Source organism: Semicossyphus pulcher, unplaced genomic scaffold (genome assembly GCF_022749685.1).
Source record: "Semicossyphus pulcher isolate SPU_LCO1_2020_fin unplaced genomic scaffold, fSemPul1.0.p SCAF_16, whole genome shotgun sequence".
Classification (NCBI taxonomy): Eukaryota; Metazoa; Chordata; class Actinopteri; order Labriformes; family Labridae; genus Semicossyphus; species Semicossyphus pulcher.
The window spans coordinates 3,283,096-3,303,200 of NW_027211670.1; the positions used below are offsets into that span (position 1 = coordinate 3,283,096).

General features: G+C 39.5%; 1 protein-coding gene across 1 annotated transcript in view; it reads left to right on the top strand.

Annotated features, from left to right (window-relative positions):
* Window positions 1–18,846, top strand: part of LOC138593609 (carnitine O-acetyltransferase-like) — a 30,419-nt gene extending 11,573 nt beyond the window's left edge. The window contains exons 10-19 of the mRNA XM_069664680.1: window positions 143–265; window positions 621–756; window positions 1,048–1,110; window positions 3,266–3,403; window positions 13,697–13,864; window positions 16,412–16,474; window positions 16,636–16,882; window positions 17,669–17,758; window positions 18,552–18,648; window positions 18,753–18,846. Of these exons, the coding sequence (XP_069520781.1) occupies window positions 143–265; window positions 621–756; window positions 1,048–1,110; window positions 3,266–3,403; window positions 13,697–13,864; window positions 16,412–16,474; window positions 16,636–16,882; window positions 17,669–17,758; window positions 18,552–18,648; window positions 18,753–18,846 (1,219 nt within the window). The remainder of the gene's footprint in view (window positions 1–142; window positions 266–620; window positions 757–1,047; window positions 1,111–3,265; window positions 3,404–13,696; window positions 13,865–16,411; window positions 16,475–16,635; window positions 16,883–17,668; window positions 17,759–18,551; window positions 18,649–18,752) is intronic.
* Window positions 18,847–20,105: the final 1,259 nt, after the last annotated feature.

Below are 20,105 nucleotides of genomic sequence, written 5' to 3' on the forward strand. Positions count from 1 at the left end.
ATGTTGGTTTGTCTTAAATTTGTCACCTTTCTGTATATTAAACGTAATATAATACATTACATTTAAAATACATTAAAAGTCATCATTGGGCCCTCAGGTATGCTAACAAAGATTTATGCAAACATCTTCTCTCAACACACAGTCTGGACCGAGGTCTGGATCTGAAGGATAAAAACTTTGAGCACTTTGGGAAAAATGTTCTGAAGTCTCACAAGATGAGTCCTGATACTTTCGTCCAGATGGCACTACAGCTTGCCTACCTCAGGTGAGATGCTTAGAAGTCACTTGGAGATAAGATGTCTTTGTATTTAGTGTTAGAAACCAAATGTAACCATACATCTACAAAGGTTTCATGTGAAACACCTGGATCATCTAGTCAGGCAGCTACAGAGATTCTTGTTTCGGAGGTGAAACAATTCTGTTTTTACAAACAGCGTCAGTAAAATTGAAGCAGAGTCATTACTGTGGTCACAGACAGTACACTTCCTCAGCAGCCACAAACTGGATTCATGGATGAAGTAATGACAGGAAAGAAACTAGACAGTAAAACATTCATCCGTGTGTTTACAAAGTAACAGTACTAGTCTGACATGTTGAAAATATTTCTGTCCTCTCATCAGGATGTACAAGCAGCTTGGTGTCACGCTCGAACCCGTTACTCTGCGACTGTTTAGACGGGGACGTTTAGGAGTCGTCAATGCAACCACGATTGCCTCTGCCGCCTTCGTCAAAGCCTTCGATGACCCTGGAAAAGAGGTCTGATAGAGAGAAACTTGAATGTAACTCAATGTAATGAACTGATCTCAAGTCAAACATCATTCCCAACCCGCAGGAAGTGATCATCTTTGAGCTGATGCTTTATCACAATTTAGGATTTGTTTAAGGTTATTTTTTTGTATTAGCTTTTAAAATTACATTAATTACATTAATGTGGACATAATCGCTGCTTCACAGTGGTCATGGTAATAAACACAGATTACTACTAATAAACACTGACAGTCTATAAAGAAGAGGTGTAACATCTTGTCTTTTTCCTGTTTTAAACAGAACTCAGAGAAACTCGATCTGCTGGAGAAAGCTATAAAAGCACACAAATGGAACGTTGGCATGGTGAGTGTCATTAACAGCATCAATCATTTCAAGAGTTACAGACGTAACTACATATCTATGACTTGCTTGCTTTAGCACTGGATATGTCTTCCTGTCCCTATGGACCTGATGTCTCCATTAAAAAGAACCATAGTGGGCAATGTGTTAAGGACTCTGATGCATGCAGAGATGCATCACTTAGGCTTTGACTGTGACAGGGCCAATATTATGTGAGAAATAAGCTATGTGATCAGATAGAGACTTCAGGTCTTGCCAGCATCTGTGGAGCTTCTCAATGTATGGCTGACAGGGCAGCACAGATAAAGAAGCCTGAATGGGACCAGCTTAAAAAACATACTAGCCTGGACATGTGACAATAGAGGCTCATCCAGGCCCAAGCAGGCCAGTGCCATACACACCATAATGGCTTAACTGGCTGGGGCAACCTCAGAGCCTACCCTGGATACACTCCCTGCTGGGAGTCTCAGTCAGAGTCTTGGCTGGAAGCCTCTACTTGTATCTGCCCTCACAGAACTGGCTACAGGAAGCCCATGTAGATAGGGCATGCTCCTCCCACTCTAGCGGGTTAGGAGGTGATCTGAGCGTCTGGGCTGCTAGCTAGACTAAATTTAAGGAGCAGTCCCTTAATGTCAATAAATCGTGAGGCTGGATCTCCACTTTAACTGCTAAACAATCAACTTTCTTAGCATTCTTCCTGGGCAGAGTACCTTGAGGAGGGGAGTGTCTTGGCCCACTCTCTACATTTGAAGCAACACCAGATGAAGGCTGCTGGCCTTACTGCTGCCATCCTTCCAACTCAGTGAATCTGGCTAACTTCAAGTCCTGTGTCATACAATCCCTTGCACGATTGCAGTGATTTTCAGACAGCTTCTCCATCTGGTGTATAATACCCAGGCATGTGAAGCGACCATTGTGACCACTGGTGATTAGCTGTGGGGCCGTGCAGGTACAGCACAAATGAAAGCCTGACACAGCTGGACCCATACAGAGAGCAGCAAGCTGCTAAGTCAAAGTTACTTAACTTAAATCAAATAAAATCCCCCAGTATCAAGTGATAACACTAAACAGGGTGCAGTAGGCTCATTCATAAACTTTATTGTTATAGAGCACTCATCAGAGAGCAAAAGAAAAAAGAAACTAAGAAACGGTTTGCTGTAATCAAGCAGGTACAGCAGCTAAAGCTAAAGTGGAGTTTGAAAAACTTGGATCATATAAATGCCTTCAGCACCAAGCAAACATGCAAACTATCGCTCACAGCTATGCAGCTATCACACTAAATGTTCTCATCACGTGAGGAAATTGCATGTTGGTCACAACAAGCGGATATGCTTAGAGTCTTGGCAATAAATTGAAAAGGAGACTCGGAAACAGGCTCCCTTTACTTACATCTTGAGGTTTTGCAATGCCATTCACAGCAAGGTAAAATCTGTAAGCGTTGCAGCAATGAGGTGCTGTGAGACGGGGGGGGGGGGGGACCCAATATTTACAGCCTTCTCTTTGGAGTGTAGTTGTGAGTGTGTTATTGCAGCCCTTGGAGGACGAACAGTAGCTCCAACCGAGTGTTTGCAGGGCTTCTACCGAAAAGGCACCGGTTATCCTTTACAAATACTCAACCTTTTTCTGTGGATTACCTGTGAAAAAAGATTCTAAGTGATGTCTTTTGTGATGATGTGGGCAGGTATATGTGCACCCTACATCATCCCATGTCACATGTGACTTTGTTGATATAATATACTCGACCTGCGCATGTGAGAGACAGATCATATCCTGTGCCAAAGCACCGCCTCTTTTGGTCAGGAAGGAACAAATAAAACTCAAGTTAACTTCATACTGTTTACTCTTTACTACCTTTAGTGTATTGTTGCTTCCTGTAAACTTTCTTTCATGTGCGCAGTTTTAGTGTATATATTCATGTAGATATGCAGTATGTATATACCAAGGGGAATTTTTTAACAGTGGTAGCACTAAACAGCATTATTATACATGTAGGTTGTGTTCCTGTCCTCTTCGGTGGTCTTATGCACGAGATAATCCTAGATCCCTGGAATCATCAATAAGATAAATACTGAATTGCAATTAAACTTGAGGGACAAACTTAATATTACTAGTAATAACCCACAGTCAGAACAATTTGAATTGTCTCCATTTTTTTCAGGCGGTACGTGGACAGGCAATAGAAGGACACTTCTTTGGTCTGATGAAGCAGGCTGTTGAAGAAAAGCTCCCTACTCCTGATATCTTTACAGACAGCTCCTACAATAAAGCCTTCGACTTTCAGTTGTCCACAAGTCAGGTAAGGGTCAGAGTTAAAACTGGGAAATAAATTAAAATGCAACCCTCTTGTAACTTCATGACTAACACTATCACAATCTGAGGATGTTGGTGAGTGTAACTTACCTAACCCTAACCCAAATATAGTTGTAATAGAATTGTGTATATAAGCTAATCCTAATACCAAGTGGAGACTGTGAGCAAAAACAAACCCTTTGAGCTTTTCTCTCTGCTAAATTAAAATCAGGCCCCTCAAATGAAAAATTCCTCATCTTCACTGTGCACACATTAGTATGACATGTTCACACTTCAAAATAATCCATCCATTTACATTTTACAAAAGTTATTTTTAAGACAGAAAAATGGGACTGTAGCCAAAGAGATGGATGCACATCCTGTCAACCAATCATTCAATCAATTAATCAAGTTTTCTTCAAATACAGTTATGTAGAAATGTACACGTGTGAACAAGATGTTTGTAACTCAAACTGCGAATTCATTAAACTTAATATTTTTTGTCAGAAAAAACTGAAACAGGCCAAATCGCTTTGATGAACTTGATCATTTGTACTTTTTTTCACAAAAAGTGCGACTATGTCAAGTCCATTCTCCTGCATGGTGTTATGGATAATATTACAGTATATTGTGACCTTGGTTCTCTGAGTAAAGACACAATTATTGTTGCTTGAGGCAAAATTATATGTTGTTAAAACAAGAACCATTTCTTGTTCAAACTGAATATTTGGTACTTAGGTTTAAAGTAAATGTCATTATAACATTAAATGCATGTTGTCGTAGCATAAAGCATACAAAGGAATATGTATCTGAGATCTCAGTGTTACAACAATTATTTCTTTCTCCTTCACAAGGTAACAGCACGGAGTAGAACTCTTCCATGTGTTGGCCCTGAAGATCCTGGGATATACAACATTTCCTATGGTATTTTGGATGATCACATTGAGATTGTTGTGTATTGTTTTTATTATTCTGAGACCTGCAGAGAAAAGAATTCAGCAGATATGATTCGAGCTGTGGAGGATGCCTTGTTGGACATGAGGACCCTACTGGAAGAAACTCAAAGGGCCAAAATGGGAATCTAATCCATGAAAAGTTAGTTTTTGAAAACTTTCTTGATGAGAGTTGGACAAAAAAACAGTGTCATGTCTGTCCTTCAAATGTAGCATGCATGTAAAGCAAACAGGGAGAATATCACTGTTAGGTTAACAGGCGAACACTTACCGAGGATACTGCACACGGGCCAACACATAGTCTGGCACACAAGTCCGCTGAAATTGGGAAAATATAAATAGTTGTGAGCTAAGATGTGATTTCGGGTGACATTTTCAGAAAGAGCCAGGCCTGCTGAGTTTCCATGAAATCGCACGCAGGCTGTTTCCTTACAGTAAAGATGCAGATGTTTGATTTGGCCTTTCTTTAGACAGGTAATGTCACTGAGACACGTGGTCTCATTCTCAAGAGAGACCTGCTTAGACATCAGCAACAACACAGAGTTACAGACAGGACATTCAATACAGAGACACAAAACAATAAGAAAATCATAAAAGTGATAAATGCAGAAGTGTCAATAAAAGTTACATGGTACATGAACACGTTTCCACAGACACTCTCTCCAGATATGAGTGTTATAAATCATGTCATGCAAGTCAACAAAAAGTAACAGCAGATTTTACAAAATTGCCAACTCTTGCTTAACTGGCCTGTTCAAGATGTTATTGACAGGTATTATCAATAACAGCTTTGATCCTACAATCAGATGCTTTCTGTAAACATTGTCTGCTGCTTTTTAAATGTCACAACTGTTGACTGCTTCAGTCTCATTTTAATTCACGTGTAGAAAGGTTGTATTGTCTCAGTATGAGTTCATGTTAATTTAAAAGATGTGTATCTGAGGATGTGTTCCAAATGCTTTACTGTTGCAAGTCAACTCACTGAATTAATGACTCAATCAAGACCTTATATAAAAAATACAAGTAATACAAATGACATGTTTAGGTACTGCTTCTTTCAATGATCATTTATTCTTCCCTGTTCCGCCAAAAAAACTGTACACACAAGAAAGCAATGATTTAATAAACAGCTATCTGTCAAAACTTTACTGAGATCATTCAAGTGTCAAAGTGGTTCAAGTCTTTCTACGTATCAATCCAGGAGAAACTTTACAATTATGCACACATTTAGGTCCGCCTGGAGGAACCAGGTGGGGGCTTAGGGTTACTCATCTCCCAACGACATCCCCACTTTCTGTCAATAACACGGAGGGGCAGCTTTGGAGGGGCAGGTGCTCAAAGTTATAAGGGGGCACATGGAGCACGAATTTGAAACACCATACAGAAAAACATACCTTACAATATAACTGGTTGAATTGTTGCAACCCATATTCATAAAGAATGTAACATGGAATCACAACATACCATATCATTGTCCACACCTCATATATTTGTTAGAGGCCAGTGCAAAGCAAAAGTAGTCTATGTTTTACCTGATGGGGTACACTGAACAGCTTCTGTTGAAGGAGTTGGTGAGGAGGCTGCTGCTGCTGATATTGCTGGAGGTGGGCTGTATTGATCTGAGAGTGTAGACACTAAAAAGAGCATGGGAGAGATAGTAGCTGATTAAACAAGTGTTATGTGATCATGACAAGATGCAAAGATAACTAACATTGAAAATGGCTCACTGTGACTGACCTGCCATACTTCTGATAGTTTGGAGGAGACTACTTGCTGAGAGAGGCTGCAGCCAAGGCTGACTGCTTGAACTAAACAAAACAAGTTGCTCATTCGTAAACTGAAAGGGGAACATTAATGGGGGGAAGAGAATAAAGGAGGGGTGGAGGTACAGCCTATATCCACAAAACCATAATTCAAGCTGTGCATTAATTTAGGACATATGAAGATAATGTATTTAGTTGAATTTAGATCACCATTAGACACTGGACTGTTTAACTGTGGCTACTCTTCCTGGAGTCCTTGCTTTTCAGTTTTAATCAAATTGGAGGACCAAAATTAATCAATTATGACACCTCTTTATTTTAATTTCACAGCTTTATTTTTGTTTTCTACCCTCAGTAAAACCAAATGCAACCAATTGTTTTGACACAAACATGACTTCAACATGAAATGTTTCATCCTGTATTTATGAACAGACATGTATTCATATTGTATATATGACTAACTGTAACTGTAACTGAAAGGGGAACATTAATAATGGGAGAAAAAGAATAGAGGAGGGGTGTGTGTGTGTGTGCTTTCATTTATCTATCCTGGTGGGGACATTGACTTGAATACACACCAACACCATGGGGACCATAAAACACTGTGGGGACCAAAACCATGGTCCCCACGGTGCGACCCACTCCACTGAATAGGAAATGACTTGGCTGGTGAAGTTCTCTAAGAAGTCCCCTGCAGGCTGTTCTTCATGACTTTGTGTGTGCTCTATAGCAACCCCAGAGACCAAACCTGGTATTGCAGTGTTTACGCAAAGTCCCCAGCAGGCTGGTTTTCAGACATTGTGTATGTGCTCTATGGCACTCCCGGAGGCCAAACCTGTCATTACAGTGTATGAACTAAGTCCCCAGCAGCACTGTTTTTTCAGTGTGTGAACTTTTTATGTGACTGAATGCCATTTTTGTCATTAGAATGTGTTCATTATCCTCTTATACAATTTTTGTTACCTGATTATTACATTTTGGGCCTCTTATCTCATGAGAATTTAATAGAGTTCGCTTTTGTTTGATTATTTGTTTAATTTTGTACGCTCATTACAGTTCTCTTTTCTTTGTGCTTTGAATTTTACTGGCAGAGTTGGTGAGGTATTGGGTGGTGGGTTCAGCCCCTAAAAGTTTAACATTTGTGCATTTAGATAATTATAGATCTTGTGGTTTTCTTAATTGAATAATTTTGTGCTGTTTTTCAGTTGTGAAACGCAGTTGTGAAACAGTAAACGCACCACCAGTCAGCGCTGACTCGTTCAGTGAACTTACTGTTGAGAGTAGTGTTGTGTCACTCGCGAACGTACTGCACACAGAGAGAACTGTCGCTGAGGACGTGATTCACGTTCATGTACTATGCTGAAAGTAGCGCTGTGTCACTTGCGTACTGCACACAGAGAGAACTGCCACTCAGGGCGGAGGACTTGATTCAAGTTCAGTTACCGTAGCCTACTGCTAAAATTAGTCCTGTGTCAACTTGCCAACATCCGTGTAGCATGTTCAGTGAATGTACTGCGCACAGAGCTGAGGGCTCCCATGCAGCACATGTATACCACTCAAAGTAGCGCTGTGTCTCCCGCCAATGACTGTGTACTATGGTCCGTGAACGCACCGTCCCTCAGTACGTGCGGTGAGCGTGTTAAAGAGTGAATGTGAACCTCAATCAGGGCTGAATCATGAACTGAATGATGGATCATTTGGCTGTTTACCAGTTCAGGGAGTTAGAGAACTATGCGCTATGCAGTCAGGGCTCCTGCTAAGCACTGAATGAGCCGGTGAATGCATTTTTTGAATGAATCTTTTTAATGAACGGATTCTAGTGATTCAGTTCAGTCAAAAGAACTGTTTATCCCATCGCTAGTAAAGCGGTTCAGTTGTGGCAGAAACATAACTATGACCTGTTCAACTGTGTTAAAAGTAACCATATATGCAAGTAATCTCATGTACAAATGTAGGCTATGTGTAGGTTGCCAGACTTTGCAAACAGCATCATTTCAACACACTTAAATACATCAGATAAATCCACATACTAAGCTACACAAATCATGTTTCACTGTACTGTAACCAAGTATCAATTTGTCCCTCTTTCAATAACAATAAACAAAGATGAGATCAGATTCAAATGTACTCAGCAGGAATTTATTCTGGGTCTGGCAGTAGTATGCTACCTAAGTCCAATAAAATAAAATAAAAGATTTTTTGGACTGGAACGTATCTTCCCTTTAAATCAGTGTCTGTTTGTTTAACTCAAAATATGTTCTTTCATTGTAGTGACACAAGCACTCAAAAAAAAAAAAAAAGACATAAAATAATAAAATAAAATAGAAAATAAATTCTCTTCAGCTTCAATATAAATGATCCGACTTATTCCAGCAACACAAATAGATGCCAACAATATAAATGAAATATAACAACTCAAAATCTTGTGTAATGTCTCATTTCTATCAGTCTCTTTTCAGTGTTTATCAAAAGTAAATCAGTTCTTTTGTTCTTGGATGAACACTCAATCCTCTCCACAAATTGTGGTGATCCGCAATTTGATATTTCTTATTCCAGGACAAAAAAACAAACTCCCAGCAAAGGAAACAAAATTTGCATACCCCCCAAAAAACACTATAGAGCTCTATAGAAAGAAAAAGTTTTTTGATACTCAAGATGGCTGGCGACAAGTCCTTGGACACAGCGGTCTCTGCCTGGCTCTGGTCCACCCACGCTAGCAGGAAAACAGTGTAAGAAGTGGTGACTTGATGTGAAAGACGGCTAGTAGAGACTGGCTACAGCTCGGCCATGTCTTCTCCCCTCTCAGCATTATTCAAGTGCTAATCCGCAAACTTTCCTGCTCTGAGGTCGCTGCTCTATAGCCGTTAAGCAGAGCTTACTGTTGTGACTCTTAAAGAGCGTGCCTATTGACACTGAATAACAGACTGGCTAGATAACCACTGGGTTACAGTACCAGCACAGCAGCCAGAGATCACTGTAGTGGAAAACGGCTAGCATTTATCTTTTTTAAATCAGTGTGTCATTGTCAATGTTAGCGGCTAACAGCCAGCAGCTAACAGCTAATAGCAGCACTTTTCTGTTAACAAATTAAGCATCCTTAAACAGTCAGAGAACGTAGGCCCCTCTGTCATGCTCACACAGTATTAACAAAGCTAATTTAGCTGTCTCCAAACTCTTCCTGAGTTCTAAGCTTATCACTTGCTGTTGTTTCTGATTATCAGTGTTGAGGGAGAGCACGATTCACTGCACTTGATTTGCAGATAAATGTTCAATAATTATTTAATTATTTCCACAGTACTATAAGGTTTGGGTTAGATTATGATTAGGTTATCAGCTCTACTAGAACACCCCACTAGTGTTCTGCACAAATGCTACTACATAGTGACCAATAAGTGGATTTTTTCCTGTTTAATTTTAAAATGGGCCATCTTTATACTCAGGAGCTGTAGCCTACCTTAGATGTGCATCACTGAAGCCATTTTGTATGTTTTAGAGCAGCAATGCAGCAGCTGGACAGAGACAAGATGTGAGGTCTTAAAATAAATTTGTGAAAACTTTTACTCTAAGGGTTTGGGTTGGATTATGAGTTGACACTGTATGAGCATATCTGCAAGTCAGTTGTTAAAAGTCTTCATTCTGTATGATAAAAACCGTAACAAATGTTTTTTAGCTTTTGTAATGGGTAAGTCAAATGCTGATATTGTACATTAGGCTTCTTTATGTAACGTTGTCGGTTGTAAATATGCCAAGCAGGGACATCAAGTGCTTGAGGCAGGGAGACAAAGAGAGGGAGAGACAGGAGCAGACCATAAGGTACAGTAAGAGAGAGCAACATATAACAGTAGATATTTAAGATTTAAGATTTCACAAAAAAGGGCAAAAATGGGATTCCTTGCTTGTAGTAAGTGTCTTGTGGCATTGTGACTTTTTTTTTCCTTTTAGTGTGTTCAGAGCAGGGACAGACAGCTGAGAGACACCACAGTCAGAGGACAGAGCCATATCAGCCACACTCAAAATTCACAGACACTCAAGTTTTGTCTAACAGAGTTTTAAGTTGTGCACAATGAGGATCAAGTCTCTGTGGAGGTTCAACTTTTGTATGTTACAGCTCTGGACTAAAGCAGGATATTGGAGGCAATGATGACTATTCATTAAAAAAATTTATTAAATTGAAATGTTAATTAGCTAGGTATTATGGATGCACATCTCAGTATATAGTATTTTGTAGTAGTAGTGGTAGTAGTAGTAGTAGTAAATAAATAAACGGGCCTGATGCAGCTGATAATAATAATAATATTATCTATAAGGTACAGGTTCTATTCACGGGTCATGGCCCCAGGCAGAATTTTGCTTAGGGCCCCAGGCAGGTCAGGACCGGCTCTGCAAACAGGTATATCTTAATCTATACTTTTCTGTGCATTTTTATGAGTGTTGTCTGTTGTTTTAACTATTGTGTGTTTTGATTAGTGCTTATTCCTTTATATTATTCATCTAGCAGTATACATTGTTTCATCAGATTTCTTAATTCAAACCACATATGATGAAGCCTATTGATGGTATTCCTTCAAGGACCCTGGGTAACTGAAGGACTTTGTTTAATCACAATAATTCCTCTCTGTGGCCCAGTAAGTCCTATACATTTTATAACATTTTTAAAATTCTTTTAATGGGGCTTTCATGAGCCCTTTTTGGTTTTTAATGAGTTTTTTTGAATACTCAGAGCCCCCGAGAGCCTGTGCCCCTCATAGTGCTCTTTTTAAAGCGCTGCATTTTAACCCAACCCTAACCCACACTCTTCAGGCCTTCCTCCAAGCATATGCCCTAGGTTATCAGCAGTATTGTCTGAGGGTGACTCATTTTGGTCACTATTACCACTAAAAACAAACCAACAAACAAACAAAAAGCTTCATTTTATATACTGGGCCTCCAAAGTGCTCTCTGAAACTAGGCCTGGGCTGGCTTGTGTCCATGAAATGGGAAAATTTATACTTTTAATTATAGGCTACTATTAATTTAGTCAACAACTTGAGGGTACTAGATATTTGATATATTCAATCTATTGAATATATCAAATATCTAGTACAGCTAAACTAGTAATTACACTGCATCTAGATGATTTATGTCAATAAAAAGCAAAGGTTTTGAAAGTACAGTATTTCCCTCTGAAATGTAGTGGATTGTAAGTATAAAGTTTCATAAAATGGAAATACTAGTAAAGTAGGCTAAAAGTACTTCAAAATACTAAAGTAAAAGTACTTAGTTAGTGTCCACCACTAGTATAGTGAAACTTTGGTGAAGGAGAGAGACTTTAATGTTAACAATTTTCTATTTTGCAGTTTACTTTAGTGTTAAATGTGAAACATCAGTTATTTGCAACACTAGTCTGTAAAACTACCCTGTGAGTCACAGTTGAGAAGTGGAGAAATATTGTGTGGTCCTCTGTCGAGCCTTAATTAATGGCCCATCAGCTTCAAAGGGCACCGCTGGTCTGCACCTGCAGCCTGCAGCAGAGCAATGCTCTTTGCTACGGACTCATCACAATACATGTCTAACTCAGCACCAGCAGCTGGGAAGATTTTAAGTTCTCATATTTTTGCTTTAATATGTCATGATTTTTAATCGATAGGTTATGATAAACAGCGATATTACTCGTGAATGGAGTAGTTAGCATAAGCCAGTTAGCGTTAGCTAACTGCCCTGCTAAGGCTAAGACTGTGGTAAAGTTGGAAAGATATTGGCAGATTTGAACTTCCGGGATCAATAACTCTTAAGTGAAACGTTGTTAAAACTCAAAACATGCATATTTTTAACCGTAGTAAGATAGACAACGAGCTACAACCTAATTTTCATACTCGTGCACAGGTCAGACGTATGGGGGGGAGTAGGAGGTTGCGTAACGTGCGCAGTTAGAGTAAGATTCGTGATGGCTGAAAAACAACCGAAGAGAAAACGGTCGGAGGAGCATAAATTAAAAAAGAAGGGCTAGGACCATGAAAGGGCGAAGAGCCGGGTCAACATCGGTGTGGCTTTCCGACGCTGGAAGGAAAACGGACGCGGAGGTCGCCATCTTTCTGCTGGACAGGTGAGCAACATTAGCTTTGCGGTGCTTCACATAACAGTAACAGCCGTCGGGCATTCATCATATTGTCTAATCTGCTAAAATGTACTGTTGTTGTGATGTTATCTATTTATGATAGCAGTCGAGTTGTGGGTACAGTTGTCTGACGGGTCAGCTAACCTTAGCTTCATGGCTTAGCAGTGTGCTAACCCACAACTTAGCTATTTCAGCTGCGCTGTTTCTACGGCCGTTTCCATGACAATGCGCGTCCATGAAATTCGGGGGTGGAGCCCGTGGTGGAGTATGAAGGGAGGGGTGGGTCTGTATTCTTTTACACTTGAAATATCATCAACCTCTCTACTCGTTTTCTCCCACATCGCTAACTACACCTTTAAGACAATTAAAAAGGAAGACATTTTTCATCTGTTTAATCTGTAGCAGACCAATGAAGTGTGTAGAGAGTTTGGTGACAGTGAAGTTATTGATTAATATTCCTAATAAAAATTTTCAGAAATTGTGAAAAATGCCTTTCTTCCAAACCAAGTGTTGTAGTGTAATCTGTAATCTGTCGGCTAATACAGTAAACTACAGGTGTTTTATCTGACTGTTCCTCTTAACTATAGCCTCTTTTCCTAAGGCCTCTGTTTATAAGCAACAACGTATTATGTAATTATTCGTATAATTATTATTCGTGTGACTTGCTCCAGTTTGCACCATTTATTCAGGGCTGTAACGTTACAGTGCGACAGTTTTGACTACATATGCTATTAAAGATTATTCTATGCGAACTAAAATGGGAGTTTTGCTGCGAGCTCCGTCTCTCTCCTCTGCTCTGTCTGTAGGAGGTTAGGCTGAGCTCCACACATAAAACAGCCGACAGGATGAAACAGACTTTAGGTTTCACATTTCACTTTACTCGAGTCAAGTACAGCTCCTTGCTGTCTTAAGTGCAAGAAAATCTGTAATTGAGATGAAGTACGAGCCAGTTTTCAAACAATACAGAGCTCATTATACTGATAAGAACTGTTATGAACAGACTCAAAGCAGACATTTACTGTATGTAGCGATTGAGTCTAATTAGCTAAGTATCTTAAAATACGTCTTTTTTTAGGCTGACAGCAGCCTGCTCCTCTTCTCTACCAGCAGCAGTGAGTCCGAGCAGCAGCAGCAGCAGAGGGAGGAGGGCAGAAGAGAGGATGCATTTTACCACAGAGCTGTTAACCATTGTAAAGACCTGCAGCATTTTTAAACAGTAGTTTGCGTTTGTCATGCTTACTAATGTAAAATTGTATCAGTGGCATTATCAGCTATAGCACTGTGCCACTTTTGAAAGCATATAGAGTAAACACTAAAAGATCACACAGGACAAATTATTCTTCAAAAGCCTTGTGCTGTGCCCAAGTGGTGACTTCGTTATGAAGTTTCTCCTTGCCTCACCTCCTTGTCTCCTCTCCTTGCTTCCTCTCCTCTCCTCTCCTTGCTTCCTCTCCTCCTGTCATCCTCTCCTCTTCCACTCTTTCATCTAGCTAGGAGCTGTGGACCACCAAAAGCAGCAGCAGCTCGGGTCCACAGCCCCTGGTCTGTCTCAGCAGCTCAAGGTGGATTTGCCCCCAGAGGAGACTAACACTACTACCATTAATACCAACCAGCTGATAGACATGGACCTGCTCATTACCAAGGAGAAGAACAGTGAGGTGAGATGGAGGCCTGCAAATATTCCAATACCTACAAGTCATATTTTAAATAGCAATTTAATAGTCTTTAAATAGTAATATAACAAAACACAAATGCTATGATCCAACAAATGTAGGTTATTTTATTAAAAATATTCAGCAGAATGAACTCGTCACAAACTTTGCGACCTTAGTTAGCATACAACAATAAAATATAACAAGTAGCCTTTTTTTATTTTTTATTCAAGGTTTAAAAGAATGCATCTGAAGATTTTTTTGAATTGCTCCTATGATGCAGTAGTTCCCTCTGTCCCTGCATCACCACTGCAGCTTTTAATGGGAGCGGACGGATCTTAGGCTGTTTAGGCTATTTACATCTCACAAAACTGCAATTTTTTTCACAGACAACTTCAGATGGCTATTCAAACTTACACTGATGGGGTTGTTTACTTCAAGGAAGCAGACATGTTTGTAAAAGTAGCAGCCACCGTATTCAAAGTCATCTTCCATATCCTCAAAATCATCTAAATATTCAGCCATTATTGAGAAAATACTTACCAGTATGCTACCAAAACATTGTGCCTCTGAGTTCATATTACTTGGTTGGATTAATCTACAGGAACGCTTCAGACTAGCTGTAAATACACTGAGCTTCAGACTAGCTGTAAATTCACTGAGCGTGACTTTCAAAAGACTTTGCATGACTTTGTATTACAGCTACTTTTATAAACATGTCTGCTTCCTTGATGTAAACAAACCCATCAGTGTAAGTTTGAATAACCATCTGATGTTGTCTGTGAAAAAATTTTGGTTTTGTAGGATGTAAATAGCCTAAAAAGCCATGAAATGAAGAGGCACTTCATTCTAAAAATAATATACGGTAGTCATGTGGTAAACGGCTTTCAGCTGCAGGTCAGTGCGTCTTTCTTGGACCAGGTAGCTTAATCACAGTGCTGTTTCATCGCACTTTCCTGCTGTGTTAAATGTGTGGTCAGATTGATAGATCGTTTGGTAAAACATTTTGTCCTACCTGCCATCTCACAAATACTGCAGAACGTTTTGTCTATTCCTTCTACATTTTCATGTCTTAACAATTTTAATTTCTCCTGCCATTCTGGTTAAAACATTGTGTTTGGAAAGGCTGCTGTCCAATTTTCTGTTATTGAGGAGCAGAAGAGCTTGACCCTTTTATGTGGCCTTACTGGCCTCAACTGCAATACTTATTTCACCATCGTTTGATTAAAAAAAATTGGCCAAGGGATGTCAGCTTTAACGGCAGGGCTGTGGCTGCAAAGTGCAACCTGAATTCAGAGGAAAAACCTAACTTTTGCAAAGTATATATATACGTTAATATTTGCAACATATCTTACAGCTCACACAATATTAGGCTATTTAAAACCGGCTACCATTAATTCATTGTTATTTATTTATTTGGCATATTTCCTGCTGAACATTTTGGCCATTGATATTTTCATATGCCTGTCAATTACACTTGATGGCCAAAACCTGGCATATTCTGGCTAACCTAGTGTCTGAGCACGAGATATTTTTCGGGCATACATGCTTAATTATGTCAGGGCTGACTGGTATTTTGCATGTGCTGACCTCATTTGCAGGGCCAGACCCCCCCCTGAAAAGTCAGAAGATCAGGAGGAGGGAGAGAAGACAGGCGAGCCAGAGGAGGTAAGTGCAGGGGATGTCGCACATAAAGAGTGATGCCACAGATGCAAGCAGGTACTCAAATTGGGGGAGAGAGAAAGAGAGAGAAAACGTATTTGGCGGTGAACACTAATCAGGGCTGTACGCTTACTTTTTTAAGTTGTACTGCTAGCAAGTTAAAAAAATGTGGTAGCGCACCCGGGTGGCAAATAAACATATTTTATTGGTGAAATTAATTTGATATTGATCAGAAATTCAGTGACATATTGTCACATTGAATGACAATTACATTGGTTCTTTAATGTTTAAACTTGAGGAATGAACAGTATTGAAGAGAAAAGAGCCAGCTGATAGCGAGGGAGGAGCAAGGGATAGTTAGGATTTTTTGACAAAAAAAACAATGAAAGTAATGAAAGTGTTCAGACCCTCTTAAATTTTTCAAACTGAATGGACGGCACCTGAATGACCTACATGAGTGTGACAGCAAAGGGTCTGAATAGTTATGTTCATGTGATATTTCAGATTTTCTTTTTTAATTGATTTGCAAAAAATTCTAAAATTCTGGGTTTGGGCTGTCCTCGTGAGGTACTGAGTGGAGATTCATGAGGAGAAATTTGAATTTTTTTTACTTTGACACAAGGCTTCAACATAAGAAATAGTGAAAAATTGAAGAGGGTCTGAATACTTTCATTACCCACTGTATATATTAGACTTTTTGGTTGTCACACAGCTGGTTCTCCATTTCTTACTTATTATAGTTTATTTTTCTTTGTAACAGCGAAAGCTCAATTGTTATTAATAGTTGTCATTGTATTTATAAGCTATAGCTCTATCTTAACACAATGTAAAAATGGATTATTCTGTAATTGGAAATTGTATTTGAGAGTATGTTTTTGGTAACTCTTTCAGGAAACGGACCAGTGCCCTTCAGACCCAGATGTTCCTCCACTGAAGAGAACTGAGAGTGTCTTTGTAAGTTTGCAGACAAACCAGTGTGTATTTTGAAATCAGTTGTGATGACAAAATTACGAACTATATTATTGTTGATGGGAAAGGCGTAATTGGAAAATTGAAGTGGGAAATATTCTTTAAAAACTTACTAATTGAGTCCCATCTGACTTTTTCTTTTCTAGCTTACAAGGAAAATGCTTGGGATCTCTGAATATAAATCAATGACAAGCAGTGAAATAAGTGAGGATGAGTATGTGCCGAGTTCTACACCAGAATCAGAAGTATCGGAGGAAGAACTCAAACTGCTCAAGTCTCCAAGAAACTACAGTTCATCAAATAACTTGGATGTTCTACACTTGAAGAAAGATCGTGTCAAGCCTGTTAAATGCAGACAGAGCACATCTTCCTCTTCCCAATCCATGGCAGATAGTGAGTTATCAGAATCCTCCAGTGACATGGATGTAAAAGTCTTGAGGCTGAAAAAGAAAAACAATGGTGGTACAGTGTACAATAAGAGGCACTACTGTTTGTACTGTTTTAAACCATATGCCAAAATTGCAAAGTTGCTTATGGCCTGTCAGAGAGGAGAGCTATCACAATTTAAAGGCATGACATTGGACGAGATCAACGTTGATCCAACTGGTAAAACCTCACCTTGCACACACTATTTTTATCATTTTAATTTGTGATGGTTTAAATGTGTCATAGGTTTGTCATGCTGGTTCACAACATTTTTTGCTTTGTTTATTCAGAGGAAGTACCTGAAGACGGCTCTCTATCTGGAAGTGAAGATGAAGATGTGATGTCGAGTCTATCCTCTAACTCATCAGGTACATTCACTGAACCAGTGGTTCTCGAAGTGGGGTCTGGGCACTCCCAGGGGTTCCTGGGTGTTCCCAGCAAGAAGGGGAATAATTTGTTTTCACTTGTTCACACCATAACACAATTACAGAATGTATGACTATTTTGTCATGGGTATAATAAACTTTATGTATGTAAAACATCTAAAGCTTTTATCTAATGGGGGTCTAAAGTCTAATTTGTGTCAGTTTTGGGGTCCTTGGGTGGGGTATCAACCCTGCTATATAGTTAAAAACAAAACAGGTCAATGTTGGCATGGCTTGTGTTCTCATAGTCCATGGAGAGGATGATTTAGTACATTCAGTGCTTCAAGTGAGCTTTTCTAACATTGCATTTTTATGTTTTTCCTTGAAGGTCTAAGACCAGTGAAAAAGAACAGACCTGTTGAGAGGACACCTACAGCGGAGGACCAGGAGTCTGATGCTTCATCACAGCTAACCAGAGGTATTTTAAAGGAACGGTTCATCCCAAGTCAATTCAATCATTATCTACTCACCCTCATGCTGATGAGAAATCCAGTGTAGTTTTTTAATCCTCTACAGGCGAACAGGCTACAGTTAATATTTAGGCTACAGAAATTTACTGAATTATGTTTTAAGTCAACTGTGTATGTCATGGCTTCGAGACACTTGGATTGCAGCGGACAAGCAGTATGAAGGAATTTTTTGGGTAGTTTTATGGGCTGTTACCAACACCACCCGTTGTATGGATAAATGCTTTGGGATGTTCTCCCCCGGCACTCTTTTTAAAACATTATACTGTCAATCTGTTTGCCTACGGATAGATCAAGGACCTGGACAGAGGAGGACCATGAGTCTGATATCTCATCACAGCCAAGAAAAGGTATTTGACCAATAACCTGTTTCAGTGGGTGTAACAATCCACTTAAAACACAATTTACAATTTTTTTTAATTTAATTTTTTTTTAATTATAAACTTCTTTTAATATCAGAGTACTTTTACTCTGTCATTCATTGGTTTTTAAGCTGTGCTCTAACTTGTCTATTTAACTTTTACCTCAACTTTCTTTCTTCAATGTCTGCACCAGGGACAGTTGCTGTAATTTTGTTGTGTGTTTATATATAATTTGATGCAAGATACACGAATCAATATCCTCATCATACCTGGAAAAAAAAATTGAATGTTGAAAATGTATTTGAAAATGTGGTTTTCTTAAAGTGTTCAAAGATGCAGTGCTTTAAGTGAACTTTTCTACCATTGTATCTCTGTTTTCAAGGAGGGACAAGACCTGTGAAGAAGACAAAACCCATCAAGAGGACACGTACAGAGGAGGACCATGAGTTGGTTGGGAAAAAAATTCTGACCTTGGATATGTGAGAGGTGGCCTGTTGCATTATCAGGTTGAGCTGATGTGCGTAGCAGTGGATGTAGTGGGCATTTGGATACACATCCTGTATTTTCCTCTGCACACCTGCAGTGGCACCCCTCATCACACTGGCTCCATCATAAGCCTGGGAGATGAGCTTACCTTTATGATCCTCAGGAAGGATGGCAGCAAGACGCTCTTTTAGTGCTGAAGCAATGGACTCAGCTGTAGCTGACTGCCCTGAGCTGCGCCCCGTGGGAAAACTGACGGAAGCCAATGAGAGAGCAGCTTCAGGTCATGTGCTTGTCAAAAGTTTGTGGGCTTACATTGACTCCCATTAGGCCGGCGCCCCGCACACAGGAAGTACATATAGAAATTAATAAAATACCATTTGGAATTTATTTATAATGAATGCTGACGGGTGCTGAGAGACTAACAGGAGCATCTTACAAACAAATACCTTTTATTTCATAATTATTTTGCATTTTCTAATTAATTTATGTTTAAAATGATTAAGTAGATTTTGTCCAGATATTTGGAGGGGGCGGCACCCCAGCACCCCGCATTAACCAGCCGCCACTGGTCAAATGTTTGCCACAAACTCAACTGAAAGGTTTCTCCACAGACCGTCATTCTAATGAAATCTTCTCCACAATTAAAATAAACTAAAATAAGGCATCATTTTCTCACAGTGCTTACAGACAGTAAAGACTGTTGACAATATGCATATTTATTTTTCTTATAGCATTTGCAATAATAGGCTTATAAGGAGTGAACAACTCATGTTGCCTTTTCCTTATGTTCGCTTACTAATTGCATCATATTTAGAGATGGGAATCGAGAACCAGTTCCAGTTGAGAACTGGCTCAATCCATCAACATCATATTTCTCCGAGCTTATCAATTCCTCTTATCCATGCCCAGGGATGTGATGTTGACGGAACTAAAAAGGTGGAACACAACTGCGAGGGCAGTGCAGCCTCCGGACTGTCTATAGCGCACACACACACATCTATAGTAATCACCCCCACCAACCTTTATTTCATCTTATTTTATTTTTCATAGATTCCAAGGAAGAAGTCCAAGCTGTGGAACGGAAGCTGATGCACAGCATTAAGACTGGCAAGGTTCCTGGTAAAGCACAGTGTCTTGAATGTATCCATGCTTTTCCAGAGGCACTTGAAGGTAGGACCTGGGATGCTGTGAAGTACTATGTGAAATACCGTATAGACACTTGGAAGCGGCAGTCTACAAGTTCATGCTAACTGCAAGTTGTTCTCTTGTTTTGTGTTCGAAAGAGAGGCTGTTAATGCAGCTCTTGCAAAGTGACCACCGTTTGATCTGTTACAGCTGAACCTCACAGGTCAGCGTTTGAAGTTCCTCTAACAGCAGTGATCTGCTCAGAGTATTCAATTTATATGCAATGCAATCAATGCAATCATTTATTTAACAGTTTTAGTTAATT